This window comes from Caloenas nicobarica, chromosome 8 (genome assembly GCF_036013445.1).
Source record: "Caloenas nicobarica isolate bCalNic1 chromosome 8, bCalNic1.hap1, whole genome shotgun sequence".
Taxonomy (NCBI): domain Eukaryota; kingdom Metazoa; phylum Chordata; class Aves; order Columbiformes; family Columbidae; genus Caloenas; species Caloenas nicobarica.
Genome location: NC_088252.1, coordinates 19,269,972 through 19,286,223, shown reverse-complemented (window position 1 = coordinate 19,286,223; position 16,252 = coordinate 19,269,972). Strand labels below are relative to the sequence as shown.

The 16,252-nt window shown below is 36.4% G+C and overlaps 1 protein-coding gene across 1 annotated transcript in view; it reads left to right on the top strand.

The window, feature by feature from the left end:
- The window catches only part of PEX5L (peroxisomal biogenesis factor 5 like), a 97,216-nt gene that overhangs the window by 72,040 nt on the left and 8,924 nt on the right, over positions 1-16,252 (top strand). Inside the window, exons 5-9 of the mRNA XM_065640011.1 lie at positions 1,588-1,699; positions 3,556-3,765; positions 4,891-5,017; positions 6,439-6,535; positions 11,579-11,674. Coding sequence (XP_065496083.1) covers positions 1,588-1,699; positions 3,556-3,765; positions 4,891-5,017; positions 6,439-6,535; positions 11,579-11,674 — 642 coding nt within the window. The remainder of the gene's footprint in view (positions 1-1,587; positions 1,700-3,555; positions 3,766-4,890; positions 5,018-6,438; positions 6,536-11,578; positions 11,675-16,252) is intronic.

Sequence of the window (16,252 nt, the reverse complement as noted above, 5' to 3'; positions counted from 1 at the left end):
GTGTAGATGGTATAAATGCAATTTCCAGTCAAGTGTTGAGATTTATCAAATTAAGCAAGTAGCTTCTGTGCATTGAATGAGACAGCAACCTGGACAATCACTTTGGAGAGTTAGAAACCCACATGATTACGTCACCTGTAAGGTGCACCTGCAATCTGGGTTTAGCATATGCTGAATTACAGTCTGGGACAGTATCATTGCTGGATTTCTAAATTAAGTGCCCACGTTTGCATGTTCTGCTGCACACAACTGGGCAGGCAATCACTCATCTGTCTTCCGTGTTACTCATGTAAATTGGTATTTTGGTGCAGAACTGTGAGGTTCTGGGCAAATGAATAAATGCACATATGATACAGTCAGTCAGCATTAGGTACCAGCCTAAATGTTTGATCCATCAAAATAATGGACTTTTTATTTAAATAGCTCCGGTATTTTCTTGCAACTTTGTAATATAGAAATGAAGTACTGAACAACAGCAAATCTAAGCTCTTTTGCTGCAATAACTTCAGAGGCAGTCTTGCTACTGGAGTAGCTAAATGCCAGGAAATAACAAATATAAAATAAGGAGGAGTAAATACCTTTTTTTGCCAGTTTTAGTCCATGTTAGCATCCTGATTTTAAAAGTTAAAATATATCTGAGAGAAAATTTTGAAAATTTAGCAATGGAAAAACAGTGAGAACAGAATGGAGAGAAGGAGAGCAAAGATAAAAGTAAAGCTGAAATAGCTCCTGGTGAAAGAAAAAAAAAAAGAAAGTAAAACATTATTAAAGTAAATGCAGGCCACACCATCAGATATCCATCCAGCTCGGCTTAGGTCTTGATCCTCCAATCAGAAACAGATTGCAGAGAGGAGACTTTTATTTATGAGACTGTTTTACTGTTTTGTGTTTTTAATCCCTAATACATGAAATAGCCTGTAATACAGAGATTACTTTTAGGTAGCCAAAAACCTATACATTCATGCAATTACAATAAAAAGGGAAAACTGCTCATAAATAAAACCTGGATCATGAGTCTTCACAGAGTCAGAACCCAGGCAGGAAGCTCATACATTCACCAGGATCCCTCCACCGCCATTCATACATCTTTGTATTGCAGAGAAGTGTTTTCTGTCTCGCCAGGTTATTGTTTAACGGGCTAATCCATATTTGATAGATGAAACGGTAATGTGCATGTTCTGTGGGGAGGCACGTTACTGGTGAAAAATCGACCACTTTCAAATACTAAATAAGCCCTCCTTAGTCTCCTGGTGATAGAGAAGGCCAAATTCACCCATTGATTTGAAGGGAGTTACATCAGGCCCTGTATACTTTAGCCCTGTAAGCAATATTATGCAATAATTCCTATGGAAAAATCACCTTGCTGCTTTATTTTTGGGCAATTTATAGAAGTGGAATATAATTTTGCCCCAAAAGAGTGGCCATATTTTTTATTTTATGCCCAGAGCTATTTGTGCATCTTCTAATTGCAATATCTTACTCTCTCATAACCAAAAATAAAGCGCATGATATTGTGAGAATACGTTTTATTTCTTTAAATTCTGCATCCCAACAACACTCTGTGACCCTGGGTTGTTTCATTGCTAGCTGGTGAATGAGCAACAAGAAAGCAGACCCCTTCTGAGCCCCTCCATTGATGACTTTCTCTGCGAAACTAAACCAGAAGCTGTTGCAAGGCCTGTAACGTCAAATACTGCAGGTAAAAAAAATTCCTTACTATCCCTCACTAGATAGAAATAATTTTAGTTTTATCTTCGTTTCAGTACATTTTTGTCAAGTGATTTATTGATTTTTTACTATTTGCACAAAATTACAAGCTGATATTAAGTTATAATTGCCTGATCTATTAGTAGAAAAAAACTTTATTCATTACATTGGAGGGCAAATCTGATGTGATCCAAACCACATGTATTCTAGCAGATATCTGAGGTCGAATTAAAGAGAACTTGTTTAAATTCAAGAGGACGTACTTATCATTTGACCAATTCTCAATCTTTGTTTTTGCAGCATTTTAATTTATGAGTAAGCCCCAATTAGTCTGGTTTTAACCAAACCCATTCCTTACTCTAGAAAGGTTTATTTAGTAAAAACTTGGATGGATGCTGGAGAAAAGGGAAGAGATATCAAACAGTTCATCCAGGCTGAGTTTCACTTTATTAGTGAAAGTATATAACACATTCCTGAGCTCCTTTGTGTTGCAGTAAAATAGTAGAGCAGGTAATAAAAAGTAAGAGGGAATCCTGAAAGCTTTTTGAATTATATTCAGTCATGTTTGGAGTATATTGTCCTTTGGAAGTGTTTTTAGAAATTGGCCTCTTCCTATTCAGTATTTGTGCACACGTGATCAAAGCGGTTGAGCAGATCAGCTGAGATACACTAAAATCAATGCAGCACTACCAGCTTCTATTGCTGTCTCATAAAATGACTTGGCTTGTTAGAAGGGATTTAACTGAAATCTATGTACATGCAAATTATTTAGATGGATAATTGACAGCTGGGTGATTATCTTCACATGTAATTAGTATGTGTCTAAAGCAATATGCACGTTCTAATAGCAAAAACTGGAACATTGAATTAAATAGCAATTGTAAATAATATTTTTTCATTTCGTATGTAGCTAAAGATATTACAGGGATGAATAGAAACATTTCAGGTTGTTTAAGAGTTGTGTTTATTGTAAAAAAGTAAGTATCTGTAGATCCTATATTTGCCTTGAATATCTATGAGATTGGAAGGGTTAATTAGATTAATTTAATAACAAAATAAAAAATTCTTATTCTATGAAGATTGATGAAATTCAGTGATTTACCAGGAACACAGATAAGGCACTGCAGGAGATAATACATATTGATCTGTCAAAAGCACCTGCCCTATAAAAAGATGATAAAGAGTGAGTTTTTCTATCTTTTATGCGCTAAAGAATTTGAAATGTTACTCTTTAAGCAACTTCTAAATGAAGAACTCCGACTGAACACGTCTTTTATACTGATATAGTCCTTAATAGAAATAGCAGTAAAATTTACAATTATATTCAATATTTATACCCTAGAACACAAACAACGACGAGTAAAAACGATTACTAAACATACCATTATTCCTTTATGACCCAAGAGGTCCAACCAAGAGGCTGTCCACTCTTCAGCTTTTTCCATAATGGCACGTGGCACAACAGCAGTGCCCTAAGCAGCTGGTACCAAGACTTGATGAATCATAAGATTAAACCAAATATAATCTAAAAGCTTGATTGTATAGGCAACCATCACAACATAAGAAAAACTGTGGAGTAAGGCCACAGCCTTAAGTCCTCAGATGTCTTTAAGATTTTCAGAGGAAAAGCCTTTTATGCAAATCACGCTTTTCTAAACTGCGTCCAGTTAAGCACCTGAAATCCATAATCATATTTGAATAGGCTGGTCATAATCTTTAGCCAGAAAATATACATCCACTCTAGTCAAATGCAAACACACTAGCAATTTTTTTTCCTAATAAAATACATTTTTAAAAGAGAGCTATTTGAATTAAAACTACATTGAATTCTAACATTTTGTCTCTAAGTATTATCAACAGGTCTGGATCTCTTGGATCTTAGTGAACCTGTCTTACAAAACCAAAACAAAGTAAAGAAATCAGAGAATCCATCAAGAAGTGAAGGCTTAAAAGCTTCAACCCACAGAAAGAAGACAGACAATTCTGACCTTATCAGTGTGGATACTGAGCAGAAGGTCCAGACTGTCAGAGTTTCAGACAAGTCTTCACTAGATTTAGGTAAGAGTGTAGCTATTTTAGCAGTGCTACAGAACCTTGCTTAGCACAAATTTCTCCTTGCTACTATCACAAAATAATGAGCAACACCAGAATTTTTGTTGCACCACATTTTTGCAGGGGGTGTAACCTTTGTTCCACATTATAAACTACCTGAAATACTTCCTCGCAGTAAACACTCTTGCCTTTGCCATTATACCTATTAAGTTGTCACTAAATGGGCAAGTAAAGTTTTGGAAACATTCTTAAAAAATAATTTAGTTAGGGTCAGTAAAATGGTAGAAAAATCTATAGGGGTATCATGAGAAATTGGTAAAAGACACAAATCAGAGGCAGCCCATACTGGATGCCCTTTTCAGAACTGCAGATGTCAGAAATGCACATTATATTTGTAAATACTGCTTTATCTATGCATACGAGAGAAAAAAATAATCCATTCTTGACAAAAGAGCTATATTTATACAGACTGAAAAAATCCCAAACACAACTCAATATCCTGCCAAGCGTGATCTATAGATGAGCTTTAGAAAAGGTGAATTTAATTTAGTTCCATCCAAACTAAATTACTTTCACCACAACTGAGAAATTTGCAAGGTAAATGTAATTTATACCAAGGTAGCAAAATTTCCATTCATCAGCGCAAAAGTTCTTTTAGAGAACTTTATCTTCAAACAGGAGCTGAACATTTGATTTTTGCAAAGCAAGTCAAACATATGACTGAATAATATTAGTTGCCTACACAGTCATTTTTAAACGGTAGTCACTAAAAGAAGTTGTATTTTGATGATTTGACTATAATTAGGAAATAAAAAGATATTCAAATCTATTAAATACTTAATATAATTTTATCAACAGGTCTAAATTACATACGAACACTGATTTTAAGTCCTGAGTTCCACTGACATTCTGACCATGAATGCTAATAGATTTAGAAAAACGTTGTGAATTCCCAAATATTTTCACAGAATATCAGCTAAAAAGGTGCACAACATTTCTGTATTGTGGACCTTAACTAACATACAGTGTTTGATGGCACCATTTTCTCTATAACCTACATTTAACAAAGGAGAGATAGTTTTCTGCAGTACTTTCTTTAGAAGATTCATATTTCCTTTTCTTATTTTTCAGTTGATATTCAGACACAGCTAGAGAAATGGGATGACGTCAGTTTTCATGGAGATAGGAGTAGCAAGGTCCACCCTTCTACAGAGCGAACATCATCATCATCTAGAGCTCCATCAAAAGAGCTTTTATGGTACAACTTTTTGCTTTCCTCTTAAAAATACTTCCAGTCCAGCTCTCTTAATTTACAGAAACGCTCCCTTGATGACAAGTCATATTATTAAATCTGTTACTACTACATTAGATGTGTTCAAGCAGACATTTTGAACAATGTATCATAATCTAGTGCATTATAAAATGACACTTTGCCAGCAATTTTTAATGTTGTGAAAAGTAGGAGGTGCAATTACTAAATAAATGGTGGTGAAAATTCTACAGAGATATGTAGTGATCCAAAACCAAATACAAACATGGGAATAACATGAGTAAAAAGAGATACTTGGTAGAGATTTGATGGTCATTGGATATCTAGCGTATTTTGGTTTCACTACCAAGAGGGCATAATTTCTGTGTATAACTGGAAGAGACAAGAAAAAATACCCAAGCCAAGCACTACCTCTTTCACGCAGTTCAACTAAAATCACAGGGAATGTAAATGAGGAAGAATTGGACTTTTCCTTTGGGAACAGTTCATGTAGATTAATTCTTCTGCCTTCCTGATTTGTAAGCAACACTCATTCACTACATTATGCGTGACGATAATTAGCATTTTCATACACTGGAAGCAGTTTTCTGACCAAATGATGATTATCCTGTAGCTTAACCTGCCCTTTATCTGAGTGTTTCATTCACTCAGAGCTTTTCACAAGTTTTGCTCTGTTAATTTGATTTTGGTCCACCGGGCTTCATTTTCTAGGAAGAAACGATATTAGCATATTGTGGCACAAAAATGCACACGTGCCAAGGTGAAGTCCTGTGATGTGGTGGTTGATTCTTAGACACTGACCGCAGGTACAGTCTTGTGTCATTGCCTGAGCTCGTTTTGCCTGGCTATGAAATAGAAGCCCAGCGGTAGAGGCAAAGTCTTCATTCCTTTATACGGTAATAGTTTCATGCCAATATACACCCAGGGCTCTGCTGATGAATCAGGCCTGACTTTTTTCAGAAAGTAGAAACAGAACCCTCTTATCAGGATCCATTACTGTGTTTTGGTCAGGAAAAAAAGTCTCCTTTATTTCCCTGCCACGTCTACATTACAAACGGGATTTTTTTTTCCCTTTGGAAAGCCTAACACTAGTTGTAATGCATGATATCTTTCCTTTCTGTACCATAGATTTATATATCTTAGTAATGGAAAAGATCTATTGCATAATATCATCCACTTGATATGGACAGTGTGTTTGCACATCCCTGTTGTATTAACTGTTGTCTCTGTGCAACTGAAAAACGTAAGAGTGGGAACACTGAGAAGGGCCCAGGCACATTTGATAACTGCAAGTTAAACAATGTGGTTAAAAGAAATAACCTGATGAATCAGTATGTGCTAATGATGCTGAAAGACAAGGCAGCATGTCTTAGTGTGCAGTGATGAGAATGCAAATGCATTATTTCTAGGTCCACAGAAAACAGATCACAGTCTGAGTTGACTAATGTCAAGAGTGCCTTGGACTCTGATTCGACATCAGAATTAGAACTTGCACCTGCAACACAGGTAAGAGGGTTTGGTAGATTTATTAACAATAAAAAGGCAAGTAGCCATTGTCCCACTAGCTGATGGTTCACATTCTGGAAGAACTTTTTTAAGGAATATTTTCAAGATCATCTCTTAAAAGACTCATACAGCCTAATCTTCACATGGCTTCCAAACTAGAATGTTATGAAACTAACTTAACTGTCAGCATCTCAAACATTCAGAGCTTAATACTGCAATGAATTGTGACCTTCCTGTACAGAGAGAAAGACATCAAACTACAATTTACAACATCGCATTTTTTCCCTTCCTCCAGTTCTGAAATTCAAACTTGTATGATTCCCTTTCCCTGTAATGTACCTATTCTCAAGGGCTCTTGGTCAACCCGGAATCCCCAGAATTGAGAAATGGCTGAGGAATACAGGAAGGCTTCATTAGACCAACATTCATTAGCAGTTTACCTCCACAGGTGGGAGAGCCACGGTGTGGTCAAAGGACTTTTTCCTGCTAGGAAAGGAGTTCTAACCCGGAGGGATCTGGGCTGAAAGTCTGTAGATCAGCCCAATTCCACTGTCATATTGTACATTGGACAGGATCTTATAGAAACAACTATTTAGAGTTGGATGGTTTTAGATACGTGTGTATGCATATATATGTGCAAACATGCGTTTATATATGCATTCACATAGATGAGGTTGCTTGCACAGCTTCTTTCTTGCTTCTTATTTTTTAACTGAAAAATGTCAAGACCAGCCGATGCTCCTGGCAGGGGAAAGACAGAGTCGTTTGGTGGATTAACTTTTAGTTGAAAATAATTTTCTCCTCTTCCACAGCTATTTTTACACCTGAACTTCAAAACCTTTCTGTCAGATGGAAAATCTGGAAATTAATGGAAAACAGTAGCCTCATTTGAAAATGGAAAAATGAGACACTAAAATTCCAGGTGTCTTTCCTGAGATTATGCACTTTTTTTTTTTTTTTTTTTTTTCCAGAAAGTAGAAACAGAACCCACTTATCAGGATCCATTACTGTGTTTTGGTCAGGAAAAAAAGTCTCCTTTATTTCCCTGCCACATCTACATTACAAACGGGATTTTTTTTTCCCTTTGGAAAGCCTAACACTAGGTGTAATGCATGATATCTTTCCTTTCTGTACCATAGATTTATACATCTTAGTAATGGAAAAGATCTATTGCATAATATCATCCACTTGATATGGACAGTGTGTTTGCACATGCTTTGTCCAGTTTATCTTTAAGTACCTCTAACCCCTTTTTAGGAGGCTGGCTGTTCTGCAGCCTAATAAATCTAAATGCCAGCAAGGTTGTGCTCAGGCAAGATGTGTGTAAATCAAGTAGACAGTCACAGAATTTAAGTGCTGTGGCTTTTTGTAAAAGCAGTTACAAATTTAGTATATAACATGTCTACTTTATATGGTCTATTTCCTGTTTATCCTCCAGTAGAAAAACTGCAGAAGCAAAAATCCACATTTTTAATTCATTGTAAGTACAGTCAGTTGAGGCTCCATACTGTTTTGTAAAATGACTGATATTTCAAAATTTTAAAATGGGAGGTTGAATCAACCAACTTGAAAAAGAAGCTGAGTATGAAATTCTTCTCTGTTCTGGTATATTTCATGTTTGGTTTGGTTTGGTTTTGGTTTTGTTTGTTTGGGGGTTTTGTTTGTTTTTATCACAAGCTGCTTTTTTTTCAAACTTGTGATCCATTCAAGTCATGAAGTGTTCTTAAACTGGTACTTAGTGGTGAAGAGAACTGACCCGAAGTAAGATTATGTTCTTATTCTAGGTAGTTTCCTTAGAAATTTAGTATTTTCATTCACTGCCTGCTTCATTCATCCTGTTTATACTTGGACTGTCAAAGTCGTCTGTTCCCAACAAACAGGCTCATCTGTCTTGACTGAGTTCTTAATCTGCTTGTAAAAGAAATCACGTTAGAGCTCTTATCGAGGCATATGTTTTCCATATTTTGTCCTCTATAGATCTTGTCTGTCTCATTTAAGAGTAACCTTTGCATATGCAACAGATTCTGCCATACCCTGAAGATTTCATCTTGTCAAACTTGCTGCAGTTTTCCATCAGCAATTTCTCAATCATCACCTTCATCAGTCATCTTTGACATGTTAGATTTAGTCCATCAAAGTGAAATACTAAGTAACTAGATCATCTTTTCATTAAAATTATGCAGTCTTCTTAACAAAGTCCTGTGTTTACCAGCATTCCTGCCAATACAAAAGCACAAAGGCAAGCTTTGAACTAATAAGGAAGAAAAGTGTTTGAAGGCTGGAATGGGCAATAGCAAGGTGACTGTCATCGGATGTGGCCGTCTTGCTTCTCAGTATTCTACTCACATCATATATTACATATTATTAACTCTTAAGCTGCATTGGCCCAAAGTATCTTTGTTCTTTCTTTTATCTGCCATTCTGGAAAGTTCCTCGTTACACTTTTACTAGTACTGAGATATCCTACGGTGTTTGGAGTTGAGGGCAGGAGGGCATTTAATGGAGGAGAAGGTATATTTCTGTGGGGATTGTGTGGGAACGACGCATGTACTCTGACATGTGGCAGAAGAAGACACTTCTGTGCTTGTCCTCTTCCCGCTCACCGCTCTAATGCCCCAATGAGATCATGCTCCCCTTCTGCAGCGTTACTCAGTCTGAACATCATGATTTACAGTATTTAATTCTTTGGTCAGGTTACAGGTAGCTGTGTGATATTCTGCAAGACGTTTGAATTAACATACCATATTCTGATTTTTAAAATTAGGATCATACAATATGAATAAAGCAGCTCTTAAACAGATTAAAACTGGCTGACTTAAGTTCTCAAGTACAGTAGTTATTTACTAGGAGCTGTAATTGTATGTGTGTTCTTCTGTGATTCCAAAAAGAAACCATAATCTTCAGTATTATTGATCTGAAGATAAATATGCAAGCCATTCCTGACAAAATTTGTATATGATGTCACAGAGGAATGAAAAAAAAATAAATAAAAGCATCATAAAAATAAGCTGGTGACCAAGATGTCTGTATAAATGCATATTCCAACACAGTTGTTTTAAAAATCATACATTTCAGAAGAAGAATGCAGGCTCTACTTACACCACGATGTTGGGATGCAATTTGAAAGGCATCTTTGGCTCAGAGTGTACGAGAATGTCAACATGAGTGCTCCCTGTGCAGCGCTGTGGCAAGAAGAGTGTGTGGAATCAGACATAATTAGTGGGAGACAGAAGATCACCAGATTTCTGTATAGAAAAACAGCAAGACCCGTACTAGAATATGGAGTTTGGTTGTCTGTATGTTTATAAAGAAAATAAAGCTATAGAAACATAAAGAGGGAGAGTAAAAGAGACGCAAAACAGGTTGAAATCTGAATAAAATGCCTCATAATGAGGTAATTTAAGATCTCAATCTCCTTATATCATTTAAAAGACAATTAAAACCTGATTAAAGTCATCACTATCTTTCCATAGAGAAAATAAGGAGTACTAAAAAAGTGCTTTAAAGTACTGGAAAAAGAATAAGAAGTGATAGTTGGAAACTGAAATTAAAATTAATAAGGGAAACAAGGAGGGCAATTAAACAAATTTGCAAACAAAGTGATATGATTAAGGTCTCTTGATAGCTTTAAATTAAATCCAAGCACCTTCCTCAAAGACATATTCCAGACACCCTCAATTTATTCTCTGCGGAATGTCAGTCTCATCCTGCAGATGCTGAGTGACAGATACCGTCATGGGATATATAGGCAATGGGATGATTTGAACCAGTTCTCTCTTCTGCCCTAAACTCTCTTAATCAGTAAAATAACTGGTTTGTTTATTGGATTGGGTTTTGGTATGTTTTCAATGACAACCTGAAACCTCTTCCCGGCCTCAGCAAAGAAAAATGTATTTTCCAAACAACGTAGACCCGAGGTAGTAGATGTGAAAACAGAACTGACAGCTCCTCCACGTAGACCTTCCCTCACACTCTGTGTCCTGACGTAGTAAAGTGCAGAAGCCAACACAGAAGAATGCACGGAGTGTCCCCCCGCCACGCGCTTCTCACAGGAATTGTGCTGCATGATTCTTTTCTAACTGCACATATATCATCGACTCAGTATTCATTTCACTGATCAGTCTCCACCTGAGGGATCAAAGACTCAGGAACAAAACAGAAATTTTAGGGCTGGATTGACATAAAAATGCCATCTTTCTAGGTAAAAAAACCTGTGTGCCCACACACGAACATGTGTGGTTGACCATGCATTGCACATTACTTATATGAACACCCAGGAACGTATTAACGTAAATTAATGCAATTGGGACCATGGCCAGGCAAATGACTAATGAGTTTAAATTCTGACAAACATGAGGAAAGAGATTAGCAGTCGGAGCTCTCGTTTAGCAAGATTAGGCCATGTTGTGCTTTTCCGTGCCATCATTGAATATTGCTTGGTTTTGTACTGTGCCTTTTGTGCAAAAAATATATGGTTTTAATAAAAGAACAGGGAGAAACTTGTTATGTACTTCCAAAGGGATTTACTGATATTAGGGCACAGGAGAGCTGCTGCTTGTGAAAAGCATTTGTCCTTCCAGTGAAATCCATAGCACACCCGGCTCTCCAGTGCGATCCCAAAACCGAACCTGAAAAAACCCACAAAATGTACAGGGAAAATGAGATGCGTTCTTCCTGGAGCACCTGAGTGGAATGCACTGCCACAGTCATCATACAGGAGAAGGAACGAGGAAGGTAAAAGTCTTATACAAACCGTCAGCTCTTCCCTTTGTAGCCCAACTCTTGCATTGTCTTTTCTTGGATATCTCTTTATCTTTCACACACTTTGACTGAAAAGAATAGTCTGGAAAAGAGAAATTACTCTGCTTCCCATGAGGAATGATCTCTGCAATCATGTAAGAGAATTCAGAGGAATTCATGCAGGGACACAACTAGTTTTGCCCAAGAAAAATGCCATTTGGGGCTCTAGGCAATTAAGGAAGTGACTAGGAAATGTGGCAGAGAGTATATCATCCCTTTCTGATTTATTCTTTTATTTTATAGGCACGATCAACTAAGGAGCAGCGTTGGGGAGGGCCTCTTCTCTCCAGAAATCACTCCTTGGAGGAGGAATTTGAAAGAGCAAAGGCAGCTGTTGAGGTATTACTTCATTTACTGTTTTCATTTTCAGCTAATGTTCTAAGGATTTCTTATTCATCTTGTAGCACAAGTATAGGAGAAATTTCAAACTGGAATATGTAAAGCAGAGAAAATATACATTTCCTGGAGTTACTCATTTAAAATAGCAGTTTCTCTCTTAAAAAAAAAAAAAATAACCTTAGCTATAAATGAAGATTAGACAGAACCAACGCTTCAAGCTTGACTTTTATTGCTATAGTAAGTGGGTCAAGAAAGATTCCCCATAAATGCAAGTACTCTTATGCTTAAAGTATAAGAGTGAAACATGTTTCCCCAGCAACAGAATGTGTGCAGTCAGTTATTTAAGCTCAGACACAAACCAATTCTCCATTGTGAAAGTGGAATTTGGAATCATTGAGAAACAGAATACCTGCTGTAATGGATAACCGCACGTGTACCAGTAACCACGTACCAATGCATTTTTACGATTAGTGGCAGAATGTTAAACACAGGAGTACTCTCATTTCCTGACAAATTTTGTTTGAAAAGGTGCAGGTATTTGGATAGTTCTCCTATTGCACTTCTGTTTTCTTCACTAACTCCTACTTCTCCAACATGAAAAATGCCTCTTGAGTGTTGTCCTATACCACTAGTCCCAGCTGAAATCCTGACCCTGTCTAGAGACAAGGTGGCATACAGTCTTTTAACAGAATTCAATAAAAAATTAGATACAAGCATCGATCTTGAGCATCATATCTTCTCAGGGATTCAGTCAGTAACCATTCAAAATCCTGTCACCACAAAGAGCCCAGACAGATGCATCCCACCTAGGGCAAAAGTTCAGACTGAACTATACAACAGCCACTGAAAGGAGTTGTTATGATAGAAAGGATTAGGCTGTGAAACTGATTCCTCAAAATTTATTATTTTTAGCATGAACTGCAGTCTCATTAGTCTCCAAACATCTAGAACACTTTAGGGGTATTTGGGGTTAAATTTAGATTTTAGTGCCTGTGTTTTTATACTCCTCTAACTCAAGTTTTATACCATTGTAATTTCAGTGTTGGAAGCTGAACAATTCTGGATTGATATTGGTTGATTACAAACAAAACTAGGCCTAAATCATATGTTGGCTTCTAGCTAGAAACAGAATTTCTTATTTAAGAAATAGATTTGATTTGTAGGTTTTTTCATGATATGCTAAGATACGACTGCATGGTTTATACCATGGTTTCTAAGGATCTTATTGAACAGAAAAAAAATCTTAACATACAAGGCTAAAATAGACACAACCAGTAAGTTAGCTGTTTTATAAACTATAAACTGAATGCATTTTTCTTGTATTTTCTGAGAGCATTATTTTTTCCTGATCAAATAGATTATTTGCAAACAACTGCTTGTAACGCACAATAGTTTTTGCTGTCACACATCATACACGTTTGCCTCTGGCAGGACAGGAGAGACTTGCTTTCAAATTGCCACTGCTTAAAATGCTCTAGATGTTCCTAACTGCACTGCAGAATGATCCTTCAGGTGGGACATTTGCTGTATTTTGTGATTGCAACACATGGACTCTGATGTTCCCAGACATTCAGCAAAAAGAAAAATGGGTTGAGGCAAATGACAGACTACAAGACATTATTGAATTACATTACAGAGTAAAGTAAGGAGGAGAATATATTGTAAAAAAACTCCTGCACATTAAAAGGTCACTCTAGGGCAAGAAAGATAAGTTGTTAAAATGCCTTAATACCATCTCAAAAAATAAGTGTTAAAAAGAATCTAATTAAATGTTCTATAACTTTGTAGCTGGCAGTCTTAAGTTATTCTTTCTGCTTAAAATAGAAACTTGAACCAGGTAGTTAAAATGTAAAGGAAAGGATTCTTCAAGACCTTATAGAGCAGTTATTCATTTGCATATGAAAAGAGTTGAATTTTCATCCTAGTTAAAATGAAGTGGTAAGAAAGCTAGAGTGATTGAAATAAATTGCAGCCCATCTCAGAAAGATTAATGCTTTCTTAAGCACAGAATAGATACAGTTCAAAAATTCATCTTTTGGGCTTTGGATGTTTCTGTAATATTCTTCAACTGGGAAAGCTCCAAGTGGTAAGATTAGCCAGAAAACTGATCAGGAAAAGGAAGAAAATCTCAGGTCCTTTGTGGCCTAGTTCAAAAGGAATTAATTAACAATTCAGTAGATGAAGACACCAAATTTTATCCTCCACCCAGTATTCACTTTAGAGCTTTGGGAATGGTTTTAAGATGTCAAACTTTAAGATTAATGAAGATCTGTGAGGTAATTCTTTCTTAAGAAGGTTTAAAGATGTCTATGCCATTGGGGAATCCTTTAAGAATAAAGAGGTAAGTAAATTAACTTTTTTACTAGATAGGGTCCAGATTGACTTGCAGTGATTGGGTGCTTGCAGACTTGGCTACTTTTATCTGTCATTCTGGAAACTGGATTTGATTTTTGCTTCATCCATTTGCTCTGCATGTGAGGGAAGCACAAATATCCTAAAGCCTTCATGATTTCCAAGTGCCATACAAATATGTTTTAATGTAATCTTTCTAATAATTAGCTGTGTTTTACCAAAGAATGGTCGTTTTGAATTTTTAAAAAATGCCAGCATGGGGATTCAGATCCATCCTGTACCTATATTCTGTTAAAACAGTTGTTTTATCATACATTATCCTATTGGTAATAAGTTAGAATAAATAAAAACAAAACCAAGAAAGTGCAAAAACTTCCAATTGAGAAATGCCTCAGAGATGGGAAAAAAAAAATAACAAAACGGTTTTGGTATTTTCTTATTCCATGTTTCCCTGATGTAGAGATTAAACTGCAGATGCAAAAGAAATTTTGAGCTGTCCTTCTCAGCATTTTATTTATACCATGTCACATGAGCCGTCTGCTGTATGATGTACTGTTATGAAGCATCATAACATATGACAGCTAAATTATGTGACAATAGTGGGAAGAAGATGGGATTGATTTATTCTAACCTAGGAAAACAGAGTCCAGAATAATCAGTTTTGTAGTACCTACAAATACCAGTTAGAATCCTTTCCGTACCTGTGGTTTTCCTGTCTCACTATTTCGACATCCCTTTTGGATGTGCTAAGACTGCCTAAACCACATTTTAAATTGCGATCTAGGATGCATCCAGATGCATTTCATTTGATCCTCTCTCACATCACAATGGAAATCTTTGTCTTGATAAATATTTTTTTTTCTCTAAACTTTACTAAAAAGGCATACTTTGTTTTGAGAAGATATCAGCTAAAGAAATCATATGTATTTAGCACGTAAGTTTAACTTAATGTGTCTTTCACATTGAAGAGTATGTTGATGCAGTAATTCAAAGAAAGCAGCACCACAGAATGTTTCTTTCTTATGCATTGGTCAAGAAGGAACACTACGAATTAATTTTTGGCAGTGCAGGACAAGCAAAATTCTACACTTAAAGTTAGGAAAACAGGTAAGTTTAGAAATTAGCCAGCAATATTCAGAAAATACACCCCATCCTCCAACCTCCTTCACTGTATCATAAGTAAAGAGCCTGGAATTAATTTTGCCTCCCATTTGTTTAACTGCTTCAGCATATTTTTAAATACTAAGAGTAAAAATAGCCTCTTTGACAAAATGCAGAATATTCTGCTTGGAAGTAGCCAGATGGTATAACCATTTTTCCTGGTTGTCATTCCACTTAACTGCTGCAGATGATCTGAGGACATGTTAAATACGTTCAACTGGTCTGAAAACTTTTGGTACATCCAAAGTAATTCGCCAGCATTAAGGTAGCAAAAACATTGAAATTAAGTAATTGGCACCAGTCACACAGCAAATACAGCTAAAATTAGACCTAGGAGTCTTGATCCAGAGCCAGATTTTCAAAAATACTCAATATTAATTTAACCCTCCTGCCACTGAAGTCAATGAGAAAATTACTACTAACGACAGCTGAAACAGACTTAGGCTTTTAACAAAGACTGTGTAATATTTATGGGTCTCTTCCTCAAGGACGTTAAGCTGCTCTGCCATTGACATTGTCATTTGTCACAGCAATATGACAACATTTTATCAGGTGCTGTACTTGTGCATGATCCAGTTGCTCAGTGCGACTTTGCTGTACCAGTTTCAGAAACCCCACGTGCTGGACATGCTTAGAAATCTATAGCTGGGACTTAAACCCATTTGTCCCCAACAAGCAAATCTTTGCTTCTAGTTCAAAATAACAGTTGGGTCCTGGTTCGTGTCCAAGTACCAAATTATGAGTTGAGAGATGTTATGGCAAAACAGGTCTTCTCCCCATGACATTTTTCCTCTACCTTTGACTCCCTATAGATAGACATGAAGCATGGCAACTTGAATGCATAGTAATTCACCAGCTTTCTGAGTGGAGTGAACACAGAGTGAACTTCTGTGTGAATTATAAATATGTAATTAAGCAGCAGAATCTGAACCTAAGACCTAAAACCACTTCTATGCTTGCTCACGATCTGCAGAAATGTTATTTGATATGTTTCCAAATCATTGACTCATGCGGGATTTTTGTGGGAAAAAATACAAGAAACAATTCAAATATAAACTCATATAT